This window comes from Podarcis muralis, chromosome 11 (genome assembly GCF_964188315.1).
Source record: "Podarcis muralis chromosome 11, rPodMur119.hap1.1, whole genome shotgun sequence".
Lineage (NCBI taxonomy): Eukaryota > Metazoa > Chordata > Lepidosauria > Squamata > Lacertidae > Podarcis > Podarcis muralis.
The window spans coordinates 23,026,984-23,050,498 of NC_135665.1; the positions used below are offsets into that span (position 1 = coordinate 23,026,984).

Sequence of the window (23,515 nt, forward strand, 5' to 3'; positions counted from 1 at the left end):
CGTAAAAAATGCCATGGCCAACCGGGGTTTCATCAGATTCCTAGGTTCCAGCACTAAAATTTTAGGCACCTAGATCAGGGGTCGGCAACCCGCGGCTCCGGAGCCGCATGCGGCTCTTTAACGCCTTTGCTGCGGCTCCGGGGCGGAGGCGAGGGGAGGAGGCGCAGTTTCCGCAAAGCCATTTCCGAGCTAGAGAGGAGAGGGGGTTGCGGGCTAACCCCTCCCACACTCCACTCGCGGGGGCTGGCCTTTTGCCCCCGCGAGAACAGGGGAATCCCCGGGTGTGCCTGCAACCCTGCCCGCCAATCGGCGGGGCCGGGGAGGCGTGGCCTAGCCCATTTAAGGCCAGGCACGACCGGGGACCACCCTCTTTGCCCCGTTCCAGCTCGCACCCTCTCCCTTCCTTCCCCTCGCGGTGTGTGGGATTCCACTCCCGGCAGTCCTTCTCTGCCGTCCTCGCTGCTTTCCTCCCCCCCCCCCCGTTTTCTCCCTCTCTAGCCTCCTCTAGGCGTGGGTTGAAGCTGCGGCGTCCATTTCTTTAAAGGGCATCGATAAGGGAAAATCGTTGGCGCCATCTTTGTGGGCGCACGTGGGAGTCACATGAGCGGCCATTTTGGTTGAGGGCTGTAAGCAGGCTGCATTGAAAGAGGGCATGTAAGCTGGTCACTGTTTTGAAGGGGAGTGAAGAACACACACTCAAAAAAAGGTAACTTGTTAATTTAACGTTTATTTCTATGAGGAGGAGTAATTCTGAGGGGTCAAAAAAAATAATAATTAAAAAGTGTCAAAAAAGTTATTTTTATAATGACGAGGATGACATTGGGCCCTCATTATTAATTATTATTTACATCAGGCACTGATTATGATTTATGGTACACTGGGGCCCTGATTAATTTTCTATGGCATTTTGGGGCATTGATTATTGGGCATAGCAAATTTTGCTATGGGGCCCTCTGATTTCTAATTACGTCCCTCTTTTGGACCCCCGGTAGGCCAGCCATGGATAAAGGCAAGAAAAGAAAAATTTCTGAAGAAAACAGAATGTTTAATGATACATGGACAGAATCATTTGCCTTCTCTACTGACAAGACTGGTTTACCAGTATGTTTAATATGTGGTGAGAAATTTGCAAACAACAAAAAGTCAAATATTGCAAGACATTTCCAGAATAAACACACAGCCTTTGCTGAAAAATATCCAGATGGAGATGAGAGACGAAAAGCCATTGCAGAACTTATGAGGAAGGTTGATAGGAGCAAAAATAATTTCAAGAATTGGGTGAAGTCTGCAAATTCCACAACATATGCTAGTTTTGTAGCCGCTCAGGAAATAGTCAAGCACGGTAAGCCGTTCACAGTGTTATATTTGTTTTAAATGTCGCAATGGTTTTGCGGCTCCCAGTTGTTTTTTCTTCGGAAACGGGTCCAAGTGGCTCTTTTTGTCTTAAAGGTTGCAGACCCCTGGACTAGATGATCAGGGCACCTGGGATTTTTCCAATCCTGGCTGCAGCAACTATAATAGCAACAATATTAATAATCCTAGTACCACTGCCATTACTAACGGGTCCCACCACACAATTAGAAAGTCCCACATTCCCTTACTTACCCTTAATCGGCATGTTGGAAAGCACTTTATAGCTTGGGTGGTGAACAATACTGATGTTAAAGGTAGATTTCATTGCAGGTTCATCAAAGCATGGGTAAACCCTCCTGGCATCTACCGGTTCTAGGTGCGATGCGATCAACCACCTAAATTGAGGATACGAATAAGTTTAAAGTCAATAGCTCGTAGTCTGGGGGGTGCTCCTGAATCCATCTCAGTCATTAGAGGCCCACGAGACCTCGGTGGCTGGGAATCCCTTTTACCAGCTTTGTGGTTTCTGCACCGGGATGAACAGTCTTTCATGAGAGGGTAACCTGTGGGATTACTTCAATGCAATCTGCCCTTGAGGCTGGCCCAGGCTGAGGTTGGTATACAAAGCCCTGTACAGCCTGGAACACTGAGGTCCAGCGCCGAGGGCCCTTTGGCAGTTCCCTCGCCACAAGAAGCCAAGTTACGGGGAACCAGCCTTCTCGGTAGTGGCACCCGCCCTGTGGAATGCCCTCCCACCAGATGTCAAAGAGAAAAATAACTACAAAACTTTTAGAAGACATCTGAAGGCAGTCCTGTTTAGGGAAGCTTTTAATGTTTAATAGGTTACTGTATTTTAGTGTTCTGTTGGAAGCCGCCCAGAGTGGCTGGGGAAACCCAGCCAGCTGGGCGGGGTATAAATAATAAATTATTATATTATTATTACTGGGACACACACACTGGGTTCCACCCAACTTTGACATTACGTGGTGGTGGGGTGGCCTGACAGGGCCTGTCGCACCCACAGGAGGGCCCGATGGGGCCCGTCACACCCACAGGAAGGTCTGATGGGGCCTGCTGGGGCTGGGGCTAGGCATAGTGGGGCCTGTTGCAGCCCATTACAGCAGCAAAATATTGAGGGGGCCCAGCCCGCTGCTTCAAACTTTTTACCTCCCCCCCATGGAGCCCCTGGCCTGGGACCTGGATGCATAAAGGATTGCCTCAGCTCATATATCCTCAATCCTCCTGTGGATACCATATTATAAGGAGGAATTGGGCCTTTAGTGTGGGCCCCTACTCTTTGGAATCCCCCCCACCCACACACATTAAATACTAGACAGGCACCATCTCTGCTGTCTATCTGGCTATCTAATTTCTTATTTAAACAAGACTTTTAAAAATGGAGATTTGGTTTTTTTTTAAATCCCAGTCTGGATTTGTATTGGTATTGTTTTTAGAAGTTTTCGTTGTTTTATCAGTTATGTATAAACTGCCCTGGGCAGTTATTTATAAATGTAATAAATAAAATAAGATAGCCCCAATCCGGTCATGTGTGTGGAAACAAACTTCCACATGCAACCCCAACCTTAGTGGTATGCAAGAGCAGTTATACAACCTGATCCCTGGAGCTGTGTGCAGTTTTTAAAATAAGTTACAAGCACACCCAACAGCTTAAGAAGTGAAAGCCATTGGGTTAGCCATTGTCAGGGAAGGAGTATTCGGCTTTACTAGAAGGAATATATACATTGGGACAGACTCAGAAGTCCTTTTGTTTCTCTGTTTTCCTGTGTGTTGGGAGAAATTAACCGGTTCTACTGAATGCCTCCTTCACCCCAAACTGAGAAAAATGCTCTTCTCAAGTTAAATAGCTCACGTTGACTCACAATATATATTAGTATTTCCACATAAGCACATTTATACCCCACTTGGACTTTAAGAGTAAGTGACAAAGTAGAAATGATTATTTATGCTGCAGGACAATGCAGGATGCCAAGCCAAGGGGGTGAAAGATTTAGAAGATCCATAATTAAGAAGATCCATTTTGGGGCGCCCAATTTTGGCCTTGCTTATATTTCCATAGATCACGAAAGTCCACCCCTCGCTTACAAGAAGTGTGAATTAAATCTGCTTTCCTGACAAGACTAGACCATTCTTCCCAAAAATCATTGTACAGATTTTGCTTTAAAAAGTCTAAGCCTGGGCTATGAAGGACGGAACAGCTGTGAGGAAGAGGAGAACAGGCAGCCTGTTAGAGCATCACTGCAGGAGAATCACATCCTTCAGGCAACAGCACAACACAACACTGAAAAGGGACTCGAGTTAATTCAGGGAACTGAAGTGTCAGCATATTGCATGGCAATGCAATCAGGATTCTGAAGTTACCATATGGGAAGTTGTTTAAAGTTACGTGTTTTTTCAAGTTTCAAACTCTCATCCTAGATCACTACACTTGCTTGCACAATTGTGTCAGATATGCACATGTCCATGAAGGGTAGTACAGTGGTACCTCGGGTTACAAACACCTCGGGTTACAAACACTTCAGGTAACAGACTCCGCTAACCCAGAAATAGTACCTCGGGTTAAGAACTTTACCTCAGGATGAGAACAGAAATCAAGCGGTGGCGGCGCAGCAGGCCCCATTAGCTAAAGTGGTACCTCAGGTTAAGAACGGTTTCAGGTTAAGAACGGACCTCCGGAACAAATTACGTTTGTAACCAGAGGTACCACTGTATACAAATTTAATTTAATAATAATAACAATTCCCCCCTGTCTCCAATACTGCAGTTGTCCAGTGGGGCTGGTGGAAGGCAGGGTGGTTCAAAAGTAGGCGGAATCCAGTGATAGGCAGTTAGAGCCAATGATAGGCAGACCCAACTCATGTTGGTCCCCTCCTCTTCCCTGCAACAAGTCCAATAAGAGCAATTTGGAGACTGGGGAGAAGCAAAAGGAGGAAAGCAATAAGCAGTGCAACCCCCTCACTGGCAGCAAGCAAGAAGGCAGGATGGTGGGGTTGAAGCCAGACTGAGGTTGCTGGAGCAGTGCCCCATTTGCTCTAATAGAATCACAGAACTTTAGAGTTGGAAGGCACCCTAAGGGTCATCTAGTCCAACCCCCAGCAATGCAGGAATCTCAGCTCAAGCATCCATAACAAGATGGCCGTCCAACCTCTGCTTAAAAAAATCCAGGCTCTACTGCAAAAGGTGTCGGCATGTCACGCACATTGGATCAAGAATCATCGCTGTGTCTGGATGCAAGACCACTTGGAGATCCCATCCTCCTTGGAAGACAGAAGGAATGGCATTGGGGCAAATAACCAAATATAAACAGGCACCACCATTGTTCCAAATTGAGTTGGAAGGCCTGTGCTAAACCCGTGGGCCTCAGGCTCAGGGAAAGTGTTTAACGCTTCCTCCCATGCAACTCTCCCCTGTTAGTTCCATCAGAGGGGTAAGGCATACCCTCCAACATTTCTCTGATGAAAATAAGGATGTCCTATTCCATAATAATAGGGACGCGGGTGGCGCTGTGGGTAAAAGCCTCAGCGCCTAGGGCTTGCCGATCGAAAGGTCGGCGGTTCAAATCCCCGCGGCGGGGCGCGCTCCCGCTGCTCGGTCCCAGCACCTGCCAACCTAGCAGTTCGAAAGCACCCCCGGGTGCAAGTAGATAAATAGGGACCGCTTACCAGCGGGAAGGTAAACGGCGTTTCCGTGTGCTGTGCTGGCTCGCCAGATGCAGCTTTGTCACGCTGGCCATGTGACCCGGAAGTGTCTCCGGACAGCGCTGGCCCCCGGCCTCTTGAGTGAGATGGGCGCACAACCCCAGAGTCTGTCAAGACTGGCCCATACGGGCAGGGGTACCTTTACCTTTACCTTTACTATTCCATAATAATAATATTAATACGCCACCTATCTGACTGGGTTGTCCCAGCCACTCTGGGTGGCTTCCAACATATATAAAAACTTAATAAAATGTTAAACATTTCAAAACTTTCCTATACAGGGCTGCCTTCAGGTGTCTTCCAAAGGCTGTATAGTTCCCTATCTCCTTGGTTCGGGGGCCACATAATTGCATACCTTCCAATGAAAGCAAGGACATCCTACCATACCCTCCAACATTTCCCTGATGGAAATAGGGACGTCCTAAGGAAAAGCGGGGGACGCGGGTGGTGCTGTGGGTTAAACCACAGAGCCTAGGACTTGCCGATCAGAAGGTTGGCGGTTCGAATCCCCGTGACGGGGTGAGTTCCTGTTGCTCAGTCCCTGCTCCTGCCAACCTAGCAGTTTGAAAGCACATCAAAGTGCAAGTAGATAAATAGGTACCGCTCTGGCGGGAAGGTAAACGGCGTTTCCGTGCGCTGCTCTGGTTCGCCAGAAGCGGCTTAGTCACGCTGGCCACATGACCCGGAAGCTGTACGCCGGCTCCCTCGGCCAATAAAGCGATATAATCGCCGCAACCCCAGAGTCGGTCACGACTGGATCTAATGGTCAGGGGTCCCTTTACCTTTTAAGGAAAAGCGGGACGTTCCGGGATCAAACCAGAAACCTGGACAGCTTCTGCAAATTCGGCACTTGGAGGGTTCTGGGAAGCAAGCCCGGAACCGCATACCTACCTGCTCTCTCCTTCGTCCTTATAGGTGTTCGCGAAGAGCCCGTGCAACTCCGGCTCGTGCTGGATCTTGCCCCGGAAGGCGAGCTGCAGCTCATAGAGGGCGCCCGCGCTCAGGTTCGCGCGCAACTCCAGCACCGCGTACTCGTTCCGCGGCGCTTCCCACAGCTCGGCCACGCCGACGCTGCTGCTGCCGTTGGCGGTGGCGGCGGGTCCCGTCAGAGGCCCCCAGACGGCGGCGCGCTGGTAGACGAGCCCCACGCTGTGCAGCAGCACCGCGTCCGTGTCGCGGAGGCAGCGCACGGTGATGTTCACCTGCCCCGAGTGCGTGCGCGGCTCGGGCAGGCCGGGCGCCAGGTGCGGCCACAGCAGCAGCGAGTAGTGCAGCGGCTCCAAGTCCCCCGGCAGGCGCCAGGCGTCCCAGGCGCCGGGCGGCCGCGCGGATGGGTCGGCGCTGGCGGGAACCTCGTCTGTGGGCGCCGCCGCCGCCGCTTCGTCGCCTCTCCCTTGCAAATCCTGCGCGCAGCGCCCGTACAGGATAGCCAGCACCAGCAGCGCCAAGAGCAGCGCGCCCAAGAGCAGCGCCAGCAGCGAGGCGGACTTTTTGCCCACGTAGAAGCCCGAGCGCAACTTGACGGTCATGGTGGCCGGTTGAAAGCGAGGGGGGAGCCTGAGCGACTGAGGAAGAAATTCAGCACAGGATAAGGCCCCCTCTTCTGAGACGGGGAAGGGTCAGGGCCTCTTCTTCGTGGCCTCAGGGGGTCGTCGGCGGAGACGGGAGCGCCAGGACTGCAGGGCGGGAGCCAAGCAAGCTGTTGGCTGAGGTGGTCTGAACGCGGCACACCCCGCCTGGGCGCCAAGAATCCATCCTTCCTTCAACCCCGCCTCTTCTTCCTCCCTTCCTGGGAGCTCCTCATCCGCACATCATCTCCCAGCAGCTGACTGGAGGCGAAAGCCCTCCCTAGCTCCCTGGAAGGGTGAGGAGGGGACTTGGAATTGCTTTGCATCCTCCGAGACTCCTCTTGCAGCCCAGAGCCCATACTGGAAGCTCCAGCAGGAGGGGCTTTTTGCACATCCCTCCTCTGATGCAGCTTGGAAATGGGGCAGGGAAGGTTGAGGGGACAGTAGGAAACTCGCTCAGCCCTTTAAATGTTCAGGCCCCTTTAAGGTAGGAACGCAGCTTTTTTCTTTCTCCCTAATTGTATTCCCAAACAACACATGTTGGGGACTCCTGTCCTGGGCTGTGTAAAGTGGGTTTGATGCATCCCAGGTGTGCAGGCTTTTCGGTCATCAGCACGACCTTGTACTCGTCCAAATAAATGACAGTCTGCACTTTCCTCCGTTTAAGCTGAATGTTCCCGATCCATGGATAATGTGGTGAAGGGAAATACAACAATATAAAATTATTTGTTACCCAACTGAAGGTACTGAAGTGCATTGTGTAGGTGAGTTTGTTTGTTTGTTTGTTTGTTTGTTTGTTTGTTTACTTATAACATTTTTTCTGGATGCCATCTATCTAACTCTATTCCCATTGACGAGGTGCTTATCAGTGGGCGGCTGACTGGGCCAAGTAACACAAGGCTTTGGGTTTTTTAACCTGCTGTTTTGTATAAGTCTGGTGTATTGGAATAATTGAGAAGAGTTGCCATATTCCCTCTTTTCCCAGGACACTTTTTCATGGGTAGAGTCGTCATAGCAATCCATAGTTAAAAGTAGAGGTCGGCAACTGTGTCCTCTTTCTTTCTCTTCAGAATATGGCAACCCTGTCCATCTTCAGATATCTCAAGGGCTGTCACACATAGGATGGTGCAAGCTTGTTTTTCGGGCTAGGACCCGAACCAATGGGTTCAAGTTACAAGAAAGGATATTCTCACTTAACATCAAGAAGAAGTAAGAGCTGTTTGACAGTGGAACAGACTCCCACGAAAGATGGTGCCCTCTCCTGCCTTGGTTTTAAGCAGCGATTGGATGGCCATCTGTCATGTATAATTTAGCTGAGATTCCTGCATTGAAGAGCGTTGGATTAGATGACACTTGGGGTCCCTTCCAACTCTCCAATTCTATGAAAAACAATTGGCCATGCATGCAGATAAACAAATACCTGTGCACATGCCCACAATGGACATCTGGTTTCCTGAACTCAGGAGACAGTGGGGAAGTACAAACTGAGGGGAGGCAACAACAACAACAACCCACAGTGAAATACATTCCATTAAGGACTGCCCATGAGTGTGGATGGAAAACATTGACGGCCTTCGCCCTAAACGGCCTTGGTCCAGTATATCTGAAGGAGTGTCTCCACCCCCATCATTCTACCCGGACACTGAGGTCCAGCACCGAGGGCCTTCTGGCGGTTTCCTCGCTGGAAGAAGCCAAGTTACAGGGAACCAGGCAGAGGGCCTTCTCGGTAGTGGCGCCTTCCCTGTGGAACACCCTCCCACCAGATGTCAAAAAGAACAACTACCAGGCTTTTAGAAGACAACTGAAGGCAGCCCTGTTTCGGGAAGCTTTTAATGTTTGATGTATTATAGTATTTTACCGTAATATTCTTTTGGAAGCCGCCCAGAGTGGCTGGGGAAGCCCAGCCAGATGGGCGGGGTATAAATAATAAATTATTATTATTATTATTATTATTATTATTACTATAAGAGTCTAAAGTGCTCATGTGTGGATGAATCCGCACAAAAGCACACTTGGAAAAATAAGATCTGTAGCTACCCATGTGTGCATTGGTACTGGATGCAGCCTTGAAGGTAGGTGGTCCATGCAGTGCTTAAGACCACTGAATATACATACAGAAGCGAAGGAACTAAATCGCCAGTCCCAGTTTGTGACATGTGCACCTGTGCCATACATGTGATGCAAAACATGTTTCGGTAACGCACCTGTGATAACAGTTTTGTGTATCCATGTAAAGAACTTTTGGATATCAAAATCTATAAAGAAGCACTCTCCTTACAAGCAGAGACATAAAGCACATAAAGCATAAATCCAGAAATATTGCAATGCTTGGGGGTGTGGAGGGACCTTTAGTCAGACAAGGGATTTTAGATTATACTAGCAATGCAAAATCATTTACGCTTTTGGAGCTGATCCCCCCCCTCCCTTCAACCCCAAGAATGCAAATGTTTATGTCTCATTCTCCTAAGTATAAAGCTAGTAAATGTTAATATGAGAAAACAGAGGGACAGTTTACATAAACAAGAGTTCATAAAAATGTGTACAATGTGGTGCCCAGATGATACAAATAACCTGTATTTATGGGAGCACTGAGCTAAATCCACTGCTGAGACCCTGACCACTGCTTGTTCACCGCCTATCTGCTCAACCCTACTGTTTTGAAGACATCTGGGAAATAATTTAAATGCATGCAGGAATGCAGAACTCAAGAAAACGTTAGCATTCGTTTTCTTAAATACTAGTTTACATTATCATATCCTGGTTTAGTTCTCTCAGACAGCCTCCATCTGCTTCTTATAGAAAGGACACCAGTTGCTGCATATCGCCTTACATCTCAGTCATCACCATATTGGTTATGATAAAAAGATGCATATACAAATAAACCCCTGAGCATGCATTATGTTTATTTGCTGTCCTTCTTAAACCTCAAACAACTTTTCCATTCCTCCGTCACCCTAAGCACAGTTTTGAAATCCTGTTGAGTAAAAAAAAAAAAAAAGACATTACAAGAGGACTACTGTTCAAGGATGGCCATAAACTGTACTGCTGTGTGTCTGAGTAAAAATAATGGCTTGACCACAGGTAGCTATGTAAAATAGGGGTAGCCAACATAGTGCCATCCAGATGTTATGAACTACAGTGCCCATGATGAGAGTGCCCAGAGGTTGGGGTTGAAAGCTCCCTTAGAAACCCAACTGAATGCTCCATGTCGGCCAAATGAGCCTCAAAATTCCTCCCATCTCCAGGCTCAGTCAGGGATCAGATATGTCTGGCACTTGCAAACTCATAACAATGTTCATATTAAAAATACGGTAACATATATCATCATGCTGTGTGTGTTTATGCAAAGAGCGCTGCGAATCGGCATGGAAATGGGGGGTAGTCTGTGTGCAAGGGGGAGCTGAGAAAGAGGAGGAGCGAGAGAAAAAGAGGTAAAGGTGAAAATGGTGTGCAAATGAGGCTACAAAAAGGGAGAGAGAAGGAGGCATAGGAATGGGGTTGAAAATAAAAGCAGGGGCATGATGGAATCTGAAGAATAGGAGGGGTGGTGGCTTCATAATTGGCCAGAGGGTGAAAAGGGTGTCTAGCAGCTGCAGTGTGTGGGAGGAGGAAGATGTAGGAGTGGTTGCATAAAAGCAGGGAGAAAGACCCGAAGGTGCCAAGCAGGCCTGCAGAACAGAAGAGAGAAGTAGCTTCAGATATGAAGTTTGGGAGCTGAAAAGCAAGCTTAGAAGTTGAATGGGGTTAGGAAGGCAAGTTCTAAGGAGTTAAATGTTGGGAGTTGGCAAACTGAGTGAGCAAGGCGCAGCCAAGTGCAACAAAATTGGACAGTGTGGAATACTCCTGTTTAGTGTTACAACAACTACAACAACAACAACAACAACAACAACAACAACAACTTATTATTTATACCCCGCCCTTCTGGCTAGGTTTCCCCAGCCACTCTGGACAGCTTCCAACAAAATATTAAAATACAATAAAACATCAAACATTAAAAACTTCCCTAAACAGAGCTGCCTTCGGATGTCTTCTAAAAGTCAGATAGTGGTTTATTTCCTGGACATCTTATGGGAAGGTGTTCCACAGGGCGGGCGCCACTACCGAGAAGGCCCTCTGCCCGGTTCCCTGTAACCTCACTTCTTGCAGTGAGGGAACGGCCAGAAGGCCCTTGGTGCTAGACTTCAGTATCCAGGCAGAACGATGTGAGTGGAGATGCTCCTTCAGGTATACTGGGCCTTGGCCGTTTAGGGCGTTAAAGGTCTGCACCAACACTTTGAATTGTGCTTGGAAACCTACTGGGAGCCAATGAAGGTCTTTCAGAACCGGTGTTATATGGTCTCGGCGGCCATCCCCAGTCACTAGTCTAGCTGCCGCATTGTGGATGAGTCAGCTGTGTCCTCTTAAATACTCAGTTTTATTCCTCCTCCCACTTGGTTTTGCATTTCTTGTCCCCAACAGCCAGTCTGCATTTCACAAACACAGAGTATGCTCAGTCCTCGTTAAAATGTTTTGGAAATTCCTTTAGAAGATCATGTTCTTTTTTGTACTTTGGGAAACCTCAGAGCGCTGCTAATTCATTCCTCTTGTTTGTCGGCGGTGCCATTTTGGCTACATAAGCATCAGCCCCAAACAGTGCATCCTTTTTTTTCCAAAGGGAAGTTGCTCGCACTCGCATTATAAGTTTTGTTGCCCTTTTCCAGCTTTCCAGCTGTGCGGTATCATTCTGAAGTGCAGCAATACTATTACAGTGCTCCAGATGTGGTCATACCATAGATTTGTATGAGGGTACTATGATATATGATATTACCAGTTTTGTTTTTTATTCATTTCTAATGATCCCATAAGCCATAATTTAGCTATTTTACAGCTGTTGCATCAAGCTCTCCCCTATGACCCCAGGATCTCAGTCACCACCAGTTTTGACCCTGGTTAGTAATTACAGAGTCAGGAAGTTTTGCCCCGGTGTGTATCGCTTCCTTACATTGAACTACAGATGCTATTTTAATCCCCATTCACCCAGTTTGGAGGGATCCTTTTGGATCCCCTCCCAATCACCTGAATAATTTGTTGTCATCAGCAAACTTGACCATCTCACTTCTAACTCCAGAGAATTTATGAACAAGTTTGAAAGCATTGCATTTATTTATTTTTTACATGTCAATTCAGAAAAGTTTCCTGGAGGCAACAGGCTTATAGAATCATGATCCAGACAAATAGTTTGTATCTCACCACAACATGTGGTTGCATATCAACTGTGAACAGAACTGGCCAGAAATCTATAGTCTTTGTTCCAGGGCCCATTCCTGGCAGAACATCCAGCCTTCGTCATCTTGAGGCTTGAGACGGACGGCAAGCTGGATAGCACTGACTGTTGCTTAATCATTTTGTAGAGGCTCCATTTGTTTCACTTGAAGATGTTTAATTCTTGATGTGATGTAAAGAGTGGGGTGCCCTTTCTGCATTTTAACATTTTGCAAACAATTGAACATTGTCTCACAAACACCTCCATTTTCCTCTATGGATCTGTGGCCCGTTTGAATGGTCAGTTTTTTTTGAGATTTTGGAATGGGATCAAATAAATACACATCCAATCCAGCAGTCCATACTGTGTCATCTTCCTCAGTAGTGCCCACCTGAATTACAGGATGCACAATTGCAGGGCTATCTTAGTACAGACAGAATGATTGCTTCCAGACAACCTGCGTATCAAGCATTAATTCTGATTTGTTTGCAGGGAAGTTAGATGAGTCAAGCAAGTGTAAATCTGTACCTTCCAGTACATTTTTTTACATCACTTTCCTTCTTGTAAGAATCTGGTCTTTCGGGAAAGTGGGCTTGTTGCACAAGACCAAATCAGCTTTAATTATGCAGCCAAAATTTGCTGGTATGTACTTGAATCCCACAGTCTGGAAGCACAATATGAAAGCAGACCATCTTTTACCTTCTAATCGAGGTAGAATTTATAGTATCTGCACCAGGCATAGGCAAACTCGGCCCTCCAGATGTTTTGGGACTACAATTCCCATCATCCCTGACCACTGGTCCTGTTAGCTAGGGATCATGGGAGGTGCAGTCCCAAAACATCTGGAGGGCAAGTTTGCCTATACCTGATCTACACATAGAAGTTCAGATACCTGGTTAGAAAATGTACCTGTGCTATCACACACTGGGGGGAAATAGTAGGAAATTATCTCCTGCGAAGGAGAGGTGCTGCGCAGAGAGGGAGAACTGCGCAGCGCCCCTTCAAGTGAAGCTGGAGAAGGAACAGAAGGAGACCCTTCTGTTCCTCCTCCGGCTTTGCAGGACAGGCGCGTTGCTGAAGGGGTGCTGCGCAGATAAGGAGAGCTGCGCAGCGCCCCTTCAGCGATGCGGTAGGAGGAACAGAAGGGGCTCCATTCCTCCTCCCGCTTCACTGAAGGGGCACTGCGCAGCTCTACCTCTCTGTGCAGCGCCATTCACTCCATAAGACGCACTCACATTTCCCCTTACTTTATAGGAGGAAAAAAGTGTGTCTTATGGAGCGAAAAATATGGTAACTGATAGGCAAGCAGGTGATCCTGAACATCTGTAAATGCTGACCCACACAGTGGCAGGGAGGGTTCTGCTTTGAGTGGAGAATTCAGTCCTGCTCTCTGCAGGGTTTGCTTCACCCTCTGCGGGGAACGTGCTGACGAAGCAGCACCGCTGCCCATCAGCTGGCACCACCTAATGTTACCAGCTGATTGACAGACAGATGTGGCTTTGGAGAAGTGACCTCACGCTCCAAATAGTACTCCCTGGCAGGCCAAGGTTGTACCAGGGGCTAGAGATTCCCCATCCCTGAGTTATGCAGCAGAGAGATCAAGCACAATTGCATTTGTTTTTACTAAAACATATTTTATGGGAATCATCTCTCAACTTTGAAACTACTTCTGTATTAATAGGAACAGCTTACAAGCCTCAGAGCAATCATTTAAAGTTATGACATGCAAAGCCACGACTTAGAAGTGCCAAGACTTTTGTTTTGCAGTTATTATTGGCATGACTTTACACTTAGTTTGTGCTATTTATCTCAAATGTTTTCCCCAATTCATCAAAGTTGTTAAACATAAAAATACAGCATAGATGCTAAAACCAGGCCCAGCTACTGATACTGTTGCACAGCCTTAAGCCTGACTTTGTCTGACTATAAGACTTTGGAACAAAATACAGATTTATTGTAAAGTGGCTAGAAGTCTAAAAGAAACCCTTTTAGATCAAATCTGATTGTTATTAGTATTCAGAGAATGCACAAGGATAATGAAAATATGGCACACATCAGCTCTTCTATGGTCAATTCAGTTTCCAGCTTCATCCACCATTAAAGGAGAAATTAAGCCTGCTCTCTTCTCCTTTACCTGTTCCCTCCTCTTCCTGTCACATAGACCTCTTCACAAAGATCCTGATATGTTTAAACCAGCTTCCAATTGTGTTTTGATGTTGTGCAAGCTTAAAGTCAGTTGCAATTCCACTTCTGCCTTACAGAAGAGTGGTTACTGAGTAGGACTGGAAGCAGCCACAAATAGATTATCTTCACACCATCTATTTCCCACAAATAATTGTCTTGTTTACCGGTTGAGCATTTTATTTCATCGTGCCAAAAGACTAGAAATATATTTCTTATACACAGTTTCTGCAGCAGTGGCAAAAAGTGAAATGTATCACAAAAATCAGAAACCAGAATTCTGTAGCTCATTTATGTTCCTGCAAGTGAGGCTGACAGGGGTAATTATTTAAGGAAAATATTAAGGCAGATTTGGGTTGTTCTGATTGTTTTTCTGTTGAAATAACTTTCCCCCTCACTTTTGCAACTCTGGTGGCTACTCACAGGGAGTCTCCTTCTTAGAATGAAGATGAATGACATAAGAATCATGCAAAGGACTCTGTCCCAAAGGACCTGTGGGGAAGGAAAGTTCTTAGATAACAATGAGTAAGCCTGCTGTGACATTGTTGTAGCTGGGGTACAAACAATTATGTCTGCATGTTCAGTCTGCATTCAATGTTTACCATCAGGTAAGATGGCTTCAGTGAATGTGGATTGATGGCATAAATTGTATTTTGATAATTTACAGTGCAGATGATGCTCATCTGCTTAGACCTGAGAGAAAGCTGCTGGCTTGCATTTCAGCTTATTTTCTGCACACCCGTCTCATCCTTCCCTGCTGTTCTTAGATCATTTTTCTCAAGAAGCCCCATATCATCTCACTTCTTGGATCTGCTACCACCAGATTTGTTAAAAGTATTAATGTTGATTATGCAAATCCCTTTGTTACCTCAATTTCCATTTTTTAATTTTTATAAACCATTGGTGGGCGGGCGGAGAGCAGTTAAGGGAAACAATTTTCTAGATTCAGTAACTGCAGAGTAAATTCTGCATGAGCTATGTAGTTCAGGATGAGCAGAGTTAAATCTTAACTAATGAAGACAGTCCTCCTTTCTTTGGTTTGAATTAAAAGCACATGATAAAAAGAAATAGGCAGATGCTTGTGATCTTGCCAGGCTTATTTTTCCAGCTGGAAGTGTGCTGTTCCAGCTATGATTATTTGCAGATGAATATTCAGAAATGCATTATTTCTGTTTTTAAGGGATTGTCAAGGCGGTGAACTGAGCCATTGTGGATTGTCTTGTTTATATTATATTTAGGAGAACTTTGCTACGGAACTGCATAAAACAATTTCAAAATACACCAACTCCAAAATTGCAGCGTTTCCTGCAACACTTAAATGCTTCATGTACTCACCTGTAAGGCAGCCTTTAATGCAGATGGAAAAACAACCTGAAATTAATGGACAATATTAGCCCACTGAAATTCATAGGCAGTATTAGCAGGTCTCCCTTTCATGGATCACTGCCTTGCCGTGGCGAAGGGGCTTGAATAACTCAGAGAAGCTATGAGCTATGCCGTGCAGGGCCACCCAAGATGGACAGGTCATAGTGGAGAGTTTTGACCAAACGTGATCCACCTGGAGCAGGAACCGGCAAGCCACTCCAGTATCCCTGCCAAGAAAACTCCATGGATAAAGACAACAGGCATATAAAAGTTATGACACTGGAAGATGAGCCCCTCAGGTCGGAAGGTGTCCAACATGCTACTGAGGAAGAGCGGAGGACAAGTACAAGTAGATTCAGAGCTGATGAAGTGGCTGGGCCAAAGCCGAAAGGACGCTCAGTTGCGGATATGCCTGGAAGCGAAAGGAAAGTCCAATGCTGTAAAGAAAAATATTGCATGGGAACCTGGAATGTAAGAACCATGAACCTTGGTAAGTTGGATGTGGTCAAAAATGTGATGGCAATAATAAATATTGACATCCTGGGCATCAGTGAACTAAAATGGACGGGAATGGGCGAATTCAGTTCGGATGACCATCACATCTACTACTGTGGGCAAGAATCCCGTAAAAGAAATGGAGTGGCCCTCATAGTCAACAAAAGAGTGGCGAAAGCTGTACTGGGATGCAATCTCAAAAATGATAGAATGATCTCGATACGAATCCAAGGCAGACCTTTTAACATCACAGTAATCAAAGTTTATGCACCAACCACTGGTGCTGAAGAAACTGAAATTGAGCAATTCTATGAAGACTTACAACACCTTATAGAAATGACACCAAAGAAGGCTGTTCTTCTCATTGTAGGGGGTTGGAATGCTAAGTAGGGAGTCAAGAGATAAAAGGAACAACTGGCAAGTTTGGCCTTGGAGTTCAAAACAAAGCAGGGCAAAGGCTAATAGAGTTCTGCCAAGAGAACAAGCTGGTCATCACAAACACACTTTTCCAACAACACAAGAAACGACTCTACACATGGACATCACCAGATGGGCAGCATCGAAACCAAATTGATTATATTCTCTGCAGCCAAAGATGGAGAAGCTCTATACAGTCAGCAAAAACAAGACCTGGAGCTGACTGTGGCTCAGATCATCAGCTTCTTATAGCAAAATTCAAGCTTAAACTGAAGAAAGTAGGAAAAACCACTGGGCCGGTAAGATACAATCTAAGTCAAATCCCTTATGAATACACAGTGGAAGCGAGGAACAGGTTTAAGGATTTAGATTTGGTGGACAGAGTGCCTGAAGAACTATGGATGGAGGCTCGTAACATTATACAAGAGGCAGCAACTAAAACCATCCCAATGAAAAGGAAATGCAAGAAAGCAAAGTGGCTGTCCAATGAGAGATTTTACTTTCTTGGGCTCCATGATCACTGCAGATGGTGACAGCAGTCACGAAATTAAAAGACGCCTGCTCCTTGGGAGAAAGGCGATGGCAAACCTAGCAGGATCATTAAAAGCCAGGACATCACCTTACCAACAAAGGTCCATGTAGTTAAAGCCATGGTTTTCCCAGTAGTGATGTATGGAAGTGAGAGCTGGACCATAAAGAAGGCTGATCGCCGAAGAATTGATGCTTTTGAATTATGGTGCTGGAGGAGACTCTTGAGAGTCCCATGGACTGCAAGAAGATCAAATCTCTCCATTCTTAAGGAAATCAGCCCTGAGTGCTCACTGGAAGGACAGATCGTGAAGCTGAGGCTCCAATACTTTGGCCACCTCATGAGAAGAGAAGACTCCCTGGAAAAGACCCTGATGCTGGGAAAGATGGAGGGCACAAGGAGAAGGGGACGACAGAGGACGAGATGGTTGGACAGTGTTCTCGAAGCTACAAACATGAGTCTGACCAAACTGCGGGAGGTAGTGGAAGATAGGAGTGCCTGGTGTGCTCTGGTCCATGGGGTCACGAAGAGTTGGACACGACTAAACAACAACATTAGCAGGTCTAGTCAGTGGATCTACTGAGTAGATTCTACTCTCAGAAGAACTTGGTTGGATACAACCCAGTCTAAATAAGTCTTGTTGGTTATATCCATCGGATTCTAGCTTAACCCCTTTTGGAATCTGCTAGCACATTCCTATCTTTACGAGAACCTTCAGGTGTCTGAAGATATCTGCTATGTAACAGAATTTTGCAGCCAACAAGAAGTTCTTGAAGCACATAGTTCCGCTCAAGATAATCAAACTTAACCTCTAATCTAATGCAAACAGATTGTTCTATCATTTGCAAATAGCAGGTAAGACTGTGCTTTCCATAACCAAAAGGCAAGCACGTATGATGTTTCAAAAAATGTCCGAAACCCACAATATTAGGATAAAAATGTGAGCATTTGCAAATAATGTTGAAGCAACCTTTCAGTTTTCTGTATTGCAGTCATTAACCTATGACTCATAGGAAATCCAAGAGCTGTATGCATGTTTGGCACCCTTTTTGAATGCAAAGAAATGGAAATGAAAACACACTGAACTACTTTGAAGTATATTATTTGTTGCGTTTGCAAAGTAAAGGAAGGACTGGACCCAGATTAATAACAAGACACGAGGCTTTGACCAGCAAGGCTCTCGGAGAAAAGTGCGTTTAATCGTGTCTCTCTGTGCTTGTCCGAATGCCGCAGCCCCCTGGCCCAAGCCGTTTTTATTCCCAAAAGAACTTTTTACAGAGTGTTCGTAAGAACCAATCAGATTTCTTCTGAGCATTTCCACAAACCCACGTGGGGACAAGTTAAACTATAAACACTAGTTATCCATGCATACTTTGGGGGTAAATGAATGAATACTACAAAGGAGCGAATACAGCAACCCCGGAGGTCATAAACAAGCAATACATATTGTCAGGGAACTGCCATCGGAAGGACAGGAGGTGCAAAGGCTCCCTCAGGTTGAAAGAGACGGAGCAGCTGAAGAGGGAACCAGTAGGGGGCGAGCAGGAACTTCCAGGGAAAGTGAGTCGGAGGGGTGGCTCAGAGACGTTTCCAGCGAAAACAGTGGAGAGGTCTCAGGACCTCCTATAGGGACACCCACGCCTCGCCGGAAACTGTCACGCAGAGAGTCCAGAAGACGTGTTTCCGTGAAAGAGCTTTTATGTTGGAAACGTTTCCGAAAGCAACCACTTTCGGATCCTACTAGCGATTGACGCAGCCATGCCGGAGGGGCTCCGTCACAGGCAGAGGTTTGAAAACCTGATCAAACTCTGAGGGACTTGCATTTTACGCACAAGCAGCTCATCATCCCACCACAGCAATCCGAAAGTCACTGAAAGCCAGCTTGTGCAAGCAGCGGCATCATGAGCGACCCAGCCGGAACCGGAGGAGCAGGAGCAGCTGGAGGAGGTCCAAGCCTGGAAGAAAGGTACAGGGCGTTGGAGATCCAGCTGGCCATGCAAACGGCGAGGCTTGAGGAGAGGAGGGCTCAGGATGCAGAAAAGGGAAAGGAGAAAACCACCTCGATAGCCAGAAAGGTGCCAGGATTGGTGCAGAAATTCGGGGGAGATCCCAGAAACTATCATGCCTTTAGAACTGAGATGCAATACGCTCTCAACCTGCAGTATGATGACTTCCCCGACGAGGAATCGCGAGTGGCTTTTGTAATTGGCCATCTCGAAGGGGGGGCGAAGGATTGGGTTCGACCCCTGATGGCAGTGAATAATGAGATACTAAAGGACACGAGGAAGTTTTTTCGTGCCATGGACCTGATGTTTTCCAGTGACATTGAGCAGGGGGTGGTACGAAGGCAGTTAATGGCTTGCAAACAGGGGAGCCGATCTGTTCGTGAGTACTGGACTGAGTTTACTATGCTGATTCATAAATTGGGGTGGGACCTATCGGCGGAACCCATCCAAATGCTTTTTGAAGAGGGGCTTTCTTCGGCCGTTAAAGATGAACTTTCCCGGGGGCCAAGGGCGGAGTCTATGGACCAGCTGACCAAATCCGCGCTGGCCATAGGAGCGCGCCAGGAAGCGAGAGCTTTGGAAAGGCGGGAAGGGAAAGGAGAACGTTGGAGGGAACTGCGCATTCCGGACATTCCAGAGCCACCTTTCCCGCCGGCAGAGCCGATGGAAGTTGGAACAGCGCGGGCGCGCGCAGTTTCAAATCCCAGTGAAGGGCGGAAGAAGGAGGGAAAGAGCGCCAAGAAATGTTATCTCTGCCAACAGCCAGGGCACTTTGCCAGAGTCTGCCCACAAAGAAAGGAATGGCAAGGGATGGCAGGAGCTGTGGGGGAAAGGGAGGAGGAAAACAAGGAGCAAGTAAAAGCCAACGCCTGGCTGCCACCGTCGGGGCACAGCAGCCAGGCCAAAGAGCAGTGAAAGTGCCCACGCCAGAACCACCCAGACCTGCTTTAGTGATAGAAGTGTCACTAGAGCTGCCAAATGGACACCCCCTACAGGTCAAGGCGCTTTTGGATTCAGGCAGCTCCTGTAATTTTATGAGTAAGGAGTTTGCAGCTGAGCACCAGATACAGACCATCCCTTTAAGTAATCCCTTGCAGGTGACCACGATTGATGGCAGAGAGCTGTTGGGAGGAGAAGTTAGCCAACAGACTGTCCCGATGATAATGAGGGTGGCAAGGCACACCGAACGGATAGCGTTTAATGTGGCCACCTTGGGAGGAGCTCCCATCATCTTGGGGATGAGCTGGCTGGCGCTACACGATCCGCTAGTGGGCTGGCATCAGAGGGTGGTCTCCTTTGGGTCAGCGCATTGCCTAGAACACTGCAAGCAGGGGAAGGTTCAGGGCGGAGACAAAGTCACCCTAGCCGGGATGGAAGTAATGGGCAGAGGGAAGGTGCCCCCGCAATACGCAGATCTGAGCAACGTATTCAGCGAAAGGGAAGCAGACAAACTGCCGCCGCATAGACCCTTTGACTGTCAAATCAACCTACTCCCTGGGGCCCAACTCCCAGTGGGCAAGCTGTACGCCATGTCCGACAGGGAGATGCAGGAGCTGAGGGAGTTCATTGACAAAAACCTGAAGCGAGGTTTCATCAGAGAGTCCCGAGCGGTGGGGGGCAGCCCAGTGTTTTTTGTGGACAAAAAAAACACAGATAAGCCGAGACTTGTGTGTGACTTCAGGGCCTTGAATGCAGTGTCGGAACCCCTGGCTTTCCCTATGCCCCGAATTGATGACATTTTGACCAGGGTAAGGAAGGGAAAGATTTTTACAAAGCTGGACCTGCGGGGGGCGTACAATCTGATACGCATAAGGAAGGGAGATGAATGGAAGACCACCATGTTCACCCCTTTGGGAGCCTTTGAATACCTCGTTATGCCCTTCGGTCTACAAGGAGGCTCCGCGTGCTTTCAAGCGTTTATTAACCACGTTCTGGGGCCTTTGCTCTACAAGAACTGTGTGGCCTTTTTAGACGACGTGTTGGTGTATTCGGAGGATGAGGAGCAGCATGTGAGGGACGTTCGAGAAGTGTTGGGCAGGCTGCAAGCCAACCAGCTGTGGGTGAAACTGGAGAAGTGCCAGTTTCATACCAAGGAGGTGGAATTCCTGGGGTACCGCTTGTCAGACAAGGGATTGGCCATGGATCCAGGCAAGGTCCAAGCGGTACTGGAATGGAAGACACCGAAGACCAAGAAGGATGTGCAAAGATTCTTGGGGTTTGGGAACTTTTATCGGAAGTTCATCAAGAACTTTGCCCACTTGACGGCGCCCATCACCGACTGCCTCAGCAGCAAGAAGAAATTTGTTTGGACGGCGGAGGCGGAGCGAGCATTTGAAGAACTGAAAAGGGCTTTCGCCTCGGAAGAACAACTTCTGCATGTGGATTTACGAAAACCCATGAGAGTGGAAACCGATGCGTCCGACCGGGCGGTAGGGGCGGTACTTCTTCAACCGGGGAGGAGTATGTCAGAGTGGAGACCGTGTGCCTTCTTCTCGCGGAAGCTGAATAAATCCGAGAGGAACTACACGGTGTATGACAGGGAACTACTTGCCATTCACGAAGCGTTCCGGAGGTGGAGACATTTATTAATTGGGGCACAACAAAAGGTGCAAGTGTGCACCGACCACAAGAATTTAGAGTATTGGAGAACAGCTCGAGTGCTCAACCAACGACAAGTGAGATGGGCACAGGAATTCTCTAAATTCAACTTTGAAATTTGTTATGTGCCAGGTCCAGAAAACGTCAGGGCGGACGCTCTCTCACGCAAACCAGAGTATTGGGAGGGGGAGGGGGCGATTGAAGAGAGACATGTCATCCCTGAGGACCGCTGGGTGTGTGGGGCGGCGCTGGTGGGGCAACGAGAACTGGTAGAGGAAACGGAAAATGATGAATATGCCCAGGATAAGCTCAGAGGACTCAGGGGGGAGGGCGAGAGCCCCGAAGGTTTTGAGGAAAGAAATGGGGCGTTGTATTACAAAGGGGCACTGTATATACCCGAAGGTGAATTGAGGGGGAGAGTACTCAAGCAGTTGCACGATAGCCCCACGGCGGGACATTTTGGGCAACACAAGACCATGTGGTTGGTTACCAGGGAATTCTGGTGGCCCAAGGTGAGGGAAGATGTAAGGGAGTATGTAAGAGGGTGTGACCAATGTCAGCGAGCCAAAGGGGAAAGACGGGCGCCGGCAGGGTTATTAGAACCATTACCCACACCAGAACGGCCTTGGGAAGCGGTATCAATAGATTTTATGACGGATCTGCCGAAGTCCAAGGGGAAAACAGCCATCATGGTAGTAGTAGACCTGTTAACAAAGATGTGCCACTTTGTAGCATGCTCACATGCAGTCACAGCGGAAGAAACAGCGAAGTTGTTTGTAGAACACATCTTTAGGTTGCACGGGGCTCCCTTGAGGGTGATCTCGGACCGCGGCAAACAATTTACTTCCAGGTTCTGGAGGAAGCTCATGAGCTTGCTGCACGTGGAAGTCAATTTTTCAACGGCCCGGCACCCTGAAACCAACGGGCAGGCGGAAAGAGCAAATGGCATTCTTCAACAATATCTGAGGTGTTATGTCAATGACAGAGAGAACGATTGGGTCGAAAAGTTGGCGCTGGCAGAATTTGCCTACAATAATGCGGAGAATGTGTCCACAGGGATGAGCCCCTTTTTGGCTAATTACGGGTGTCACCCCAGGGCATTTTCAGGGGAGGGAGGGGAGAGATGGAGCGTTCCAGCGGCTGAACATTTTGTAGAAGAGATGGAAGCGATCCATCATCAGCTCCAGCTCAACTTAGAAAGGGCCAAGGCACAATATAAGAAGCAGGCAGACAAGAACAGAAGGGAAGGTGAAACCATAAGGGTGGGGGATCAAGTGTGGCTGTCAACCCAAGGGTTGCCGTTCAAAGGGGGTTGTAAGAAATTGAGGCCCAGAAGATTGGGACCCTTTGAGGTCATTCAGCAGGTCAACCCGGTGGCTTTCAAACTCCGGTTACCCAACCACATGAAATTGCACCCAGTGTTCCACAGGTCGTTACTGTCACCATACAGGGGGGGACGTGAAGGGGAGCACGTCAGGGGACCAGCCTTGGAAGAGAGGGAACGCAGCAACCATGTAGCGGAAATCCTCGATTCCAGGTGGAAGGGAAATCAGGTAGAGTATTTGGTGGCGTGGGAAGGGGAACCGGAGTCAGAAAACACCTGGGTGACTGCAGGGGAGGTCAATGACGAGGTTTTAACAGAAACGTTCCACCAAAGATTCCCTAGGAAACCACAGCCGGTAGAAAGGTTTAGGAGGGAGTACTTCGGCACCACCGACGAGGAACAGGAAATGGAAGGATTCACGGAGTCGGAGTTGGAAGAGGGAATAGACTCCGAAGACGAGGAGTATCGAGAGACGAGGGACAGTAGCAGGTGGAGGGAAGTGTTCGAAACTTCGGACGATGAGGAAGGTTCTTTCAGGGGTTTTACTTCCTCCCAGCCCGGAGGGGAGGAGACGGGAGGGGGTGAAGGGGGCCCTGGAGGGGAGGTGGATGTCAGGGAACTGCCATCGGAAGGACAGGAGGTGCAAAGGCTCCCTCAGGTTGAAAGAGACGGAGCAGCTGAAGAGGGAACCAGTAGGGGGCGAGCAGGAACTTCCAGGGAA

General features: G+C 47.8%; 1 protein-coding gene across 1 annotated transcript in view; it reads right to left on the reverse strand.

The window, feature by feature from the left end:
- Positions 1-6,598, reverse strand: part of LVRN (laeverin) — a 39,487-nt gene extending 32,889 nt beyond the window's left edge. The window contains exons 1-2 of the mRNA XM_028749118.2: positions 5,961-6,598; positions 1,606-1,748 (exon numbers count right to left, since the gene is read on the reverse strand). Coding sequence (XP_028604951.2) covers positions 1,606-1,748; positions 5,961-6,598 — 781 coding nt within the window. The remainder of the gene's footprint in view (positions 1-1,605; positions 1,749-5,960) is intronic.
- Positions 6,599-23,515: the final 16,917 nt, after the last annotated feature.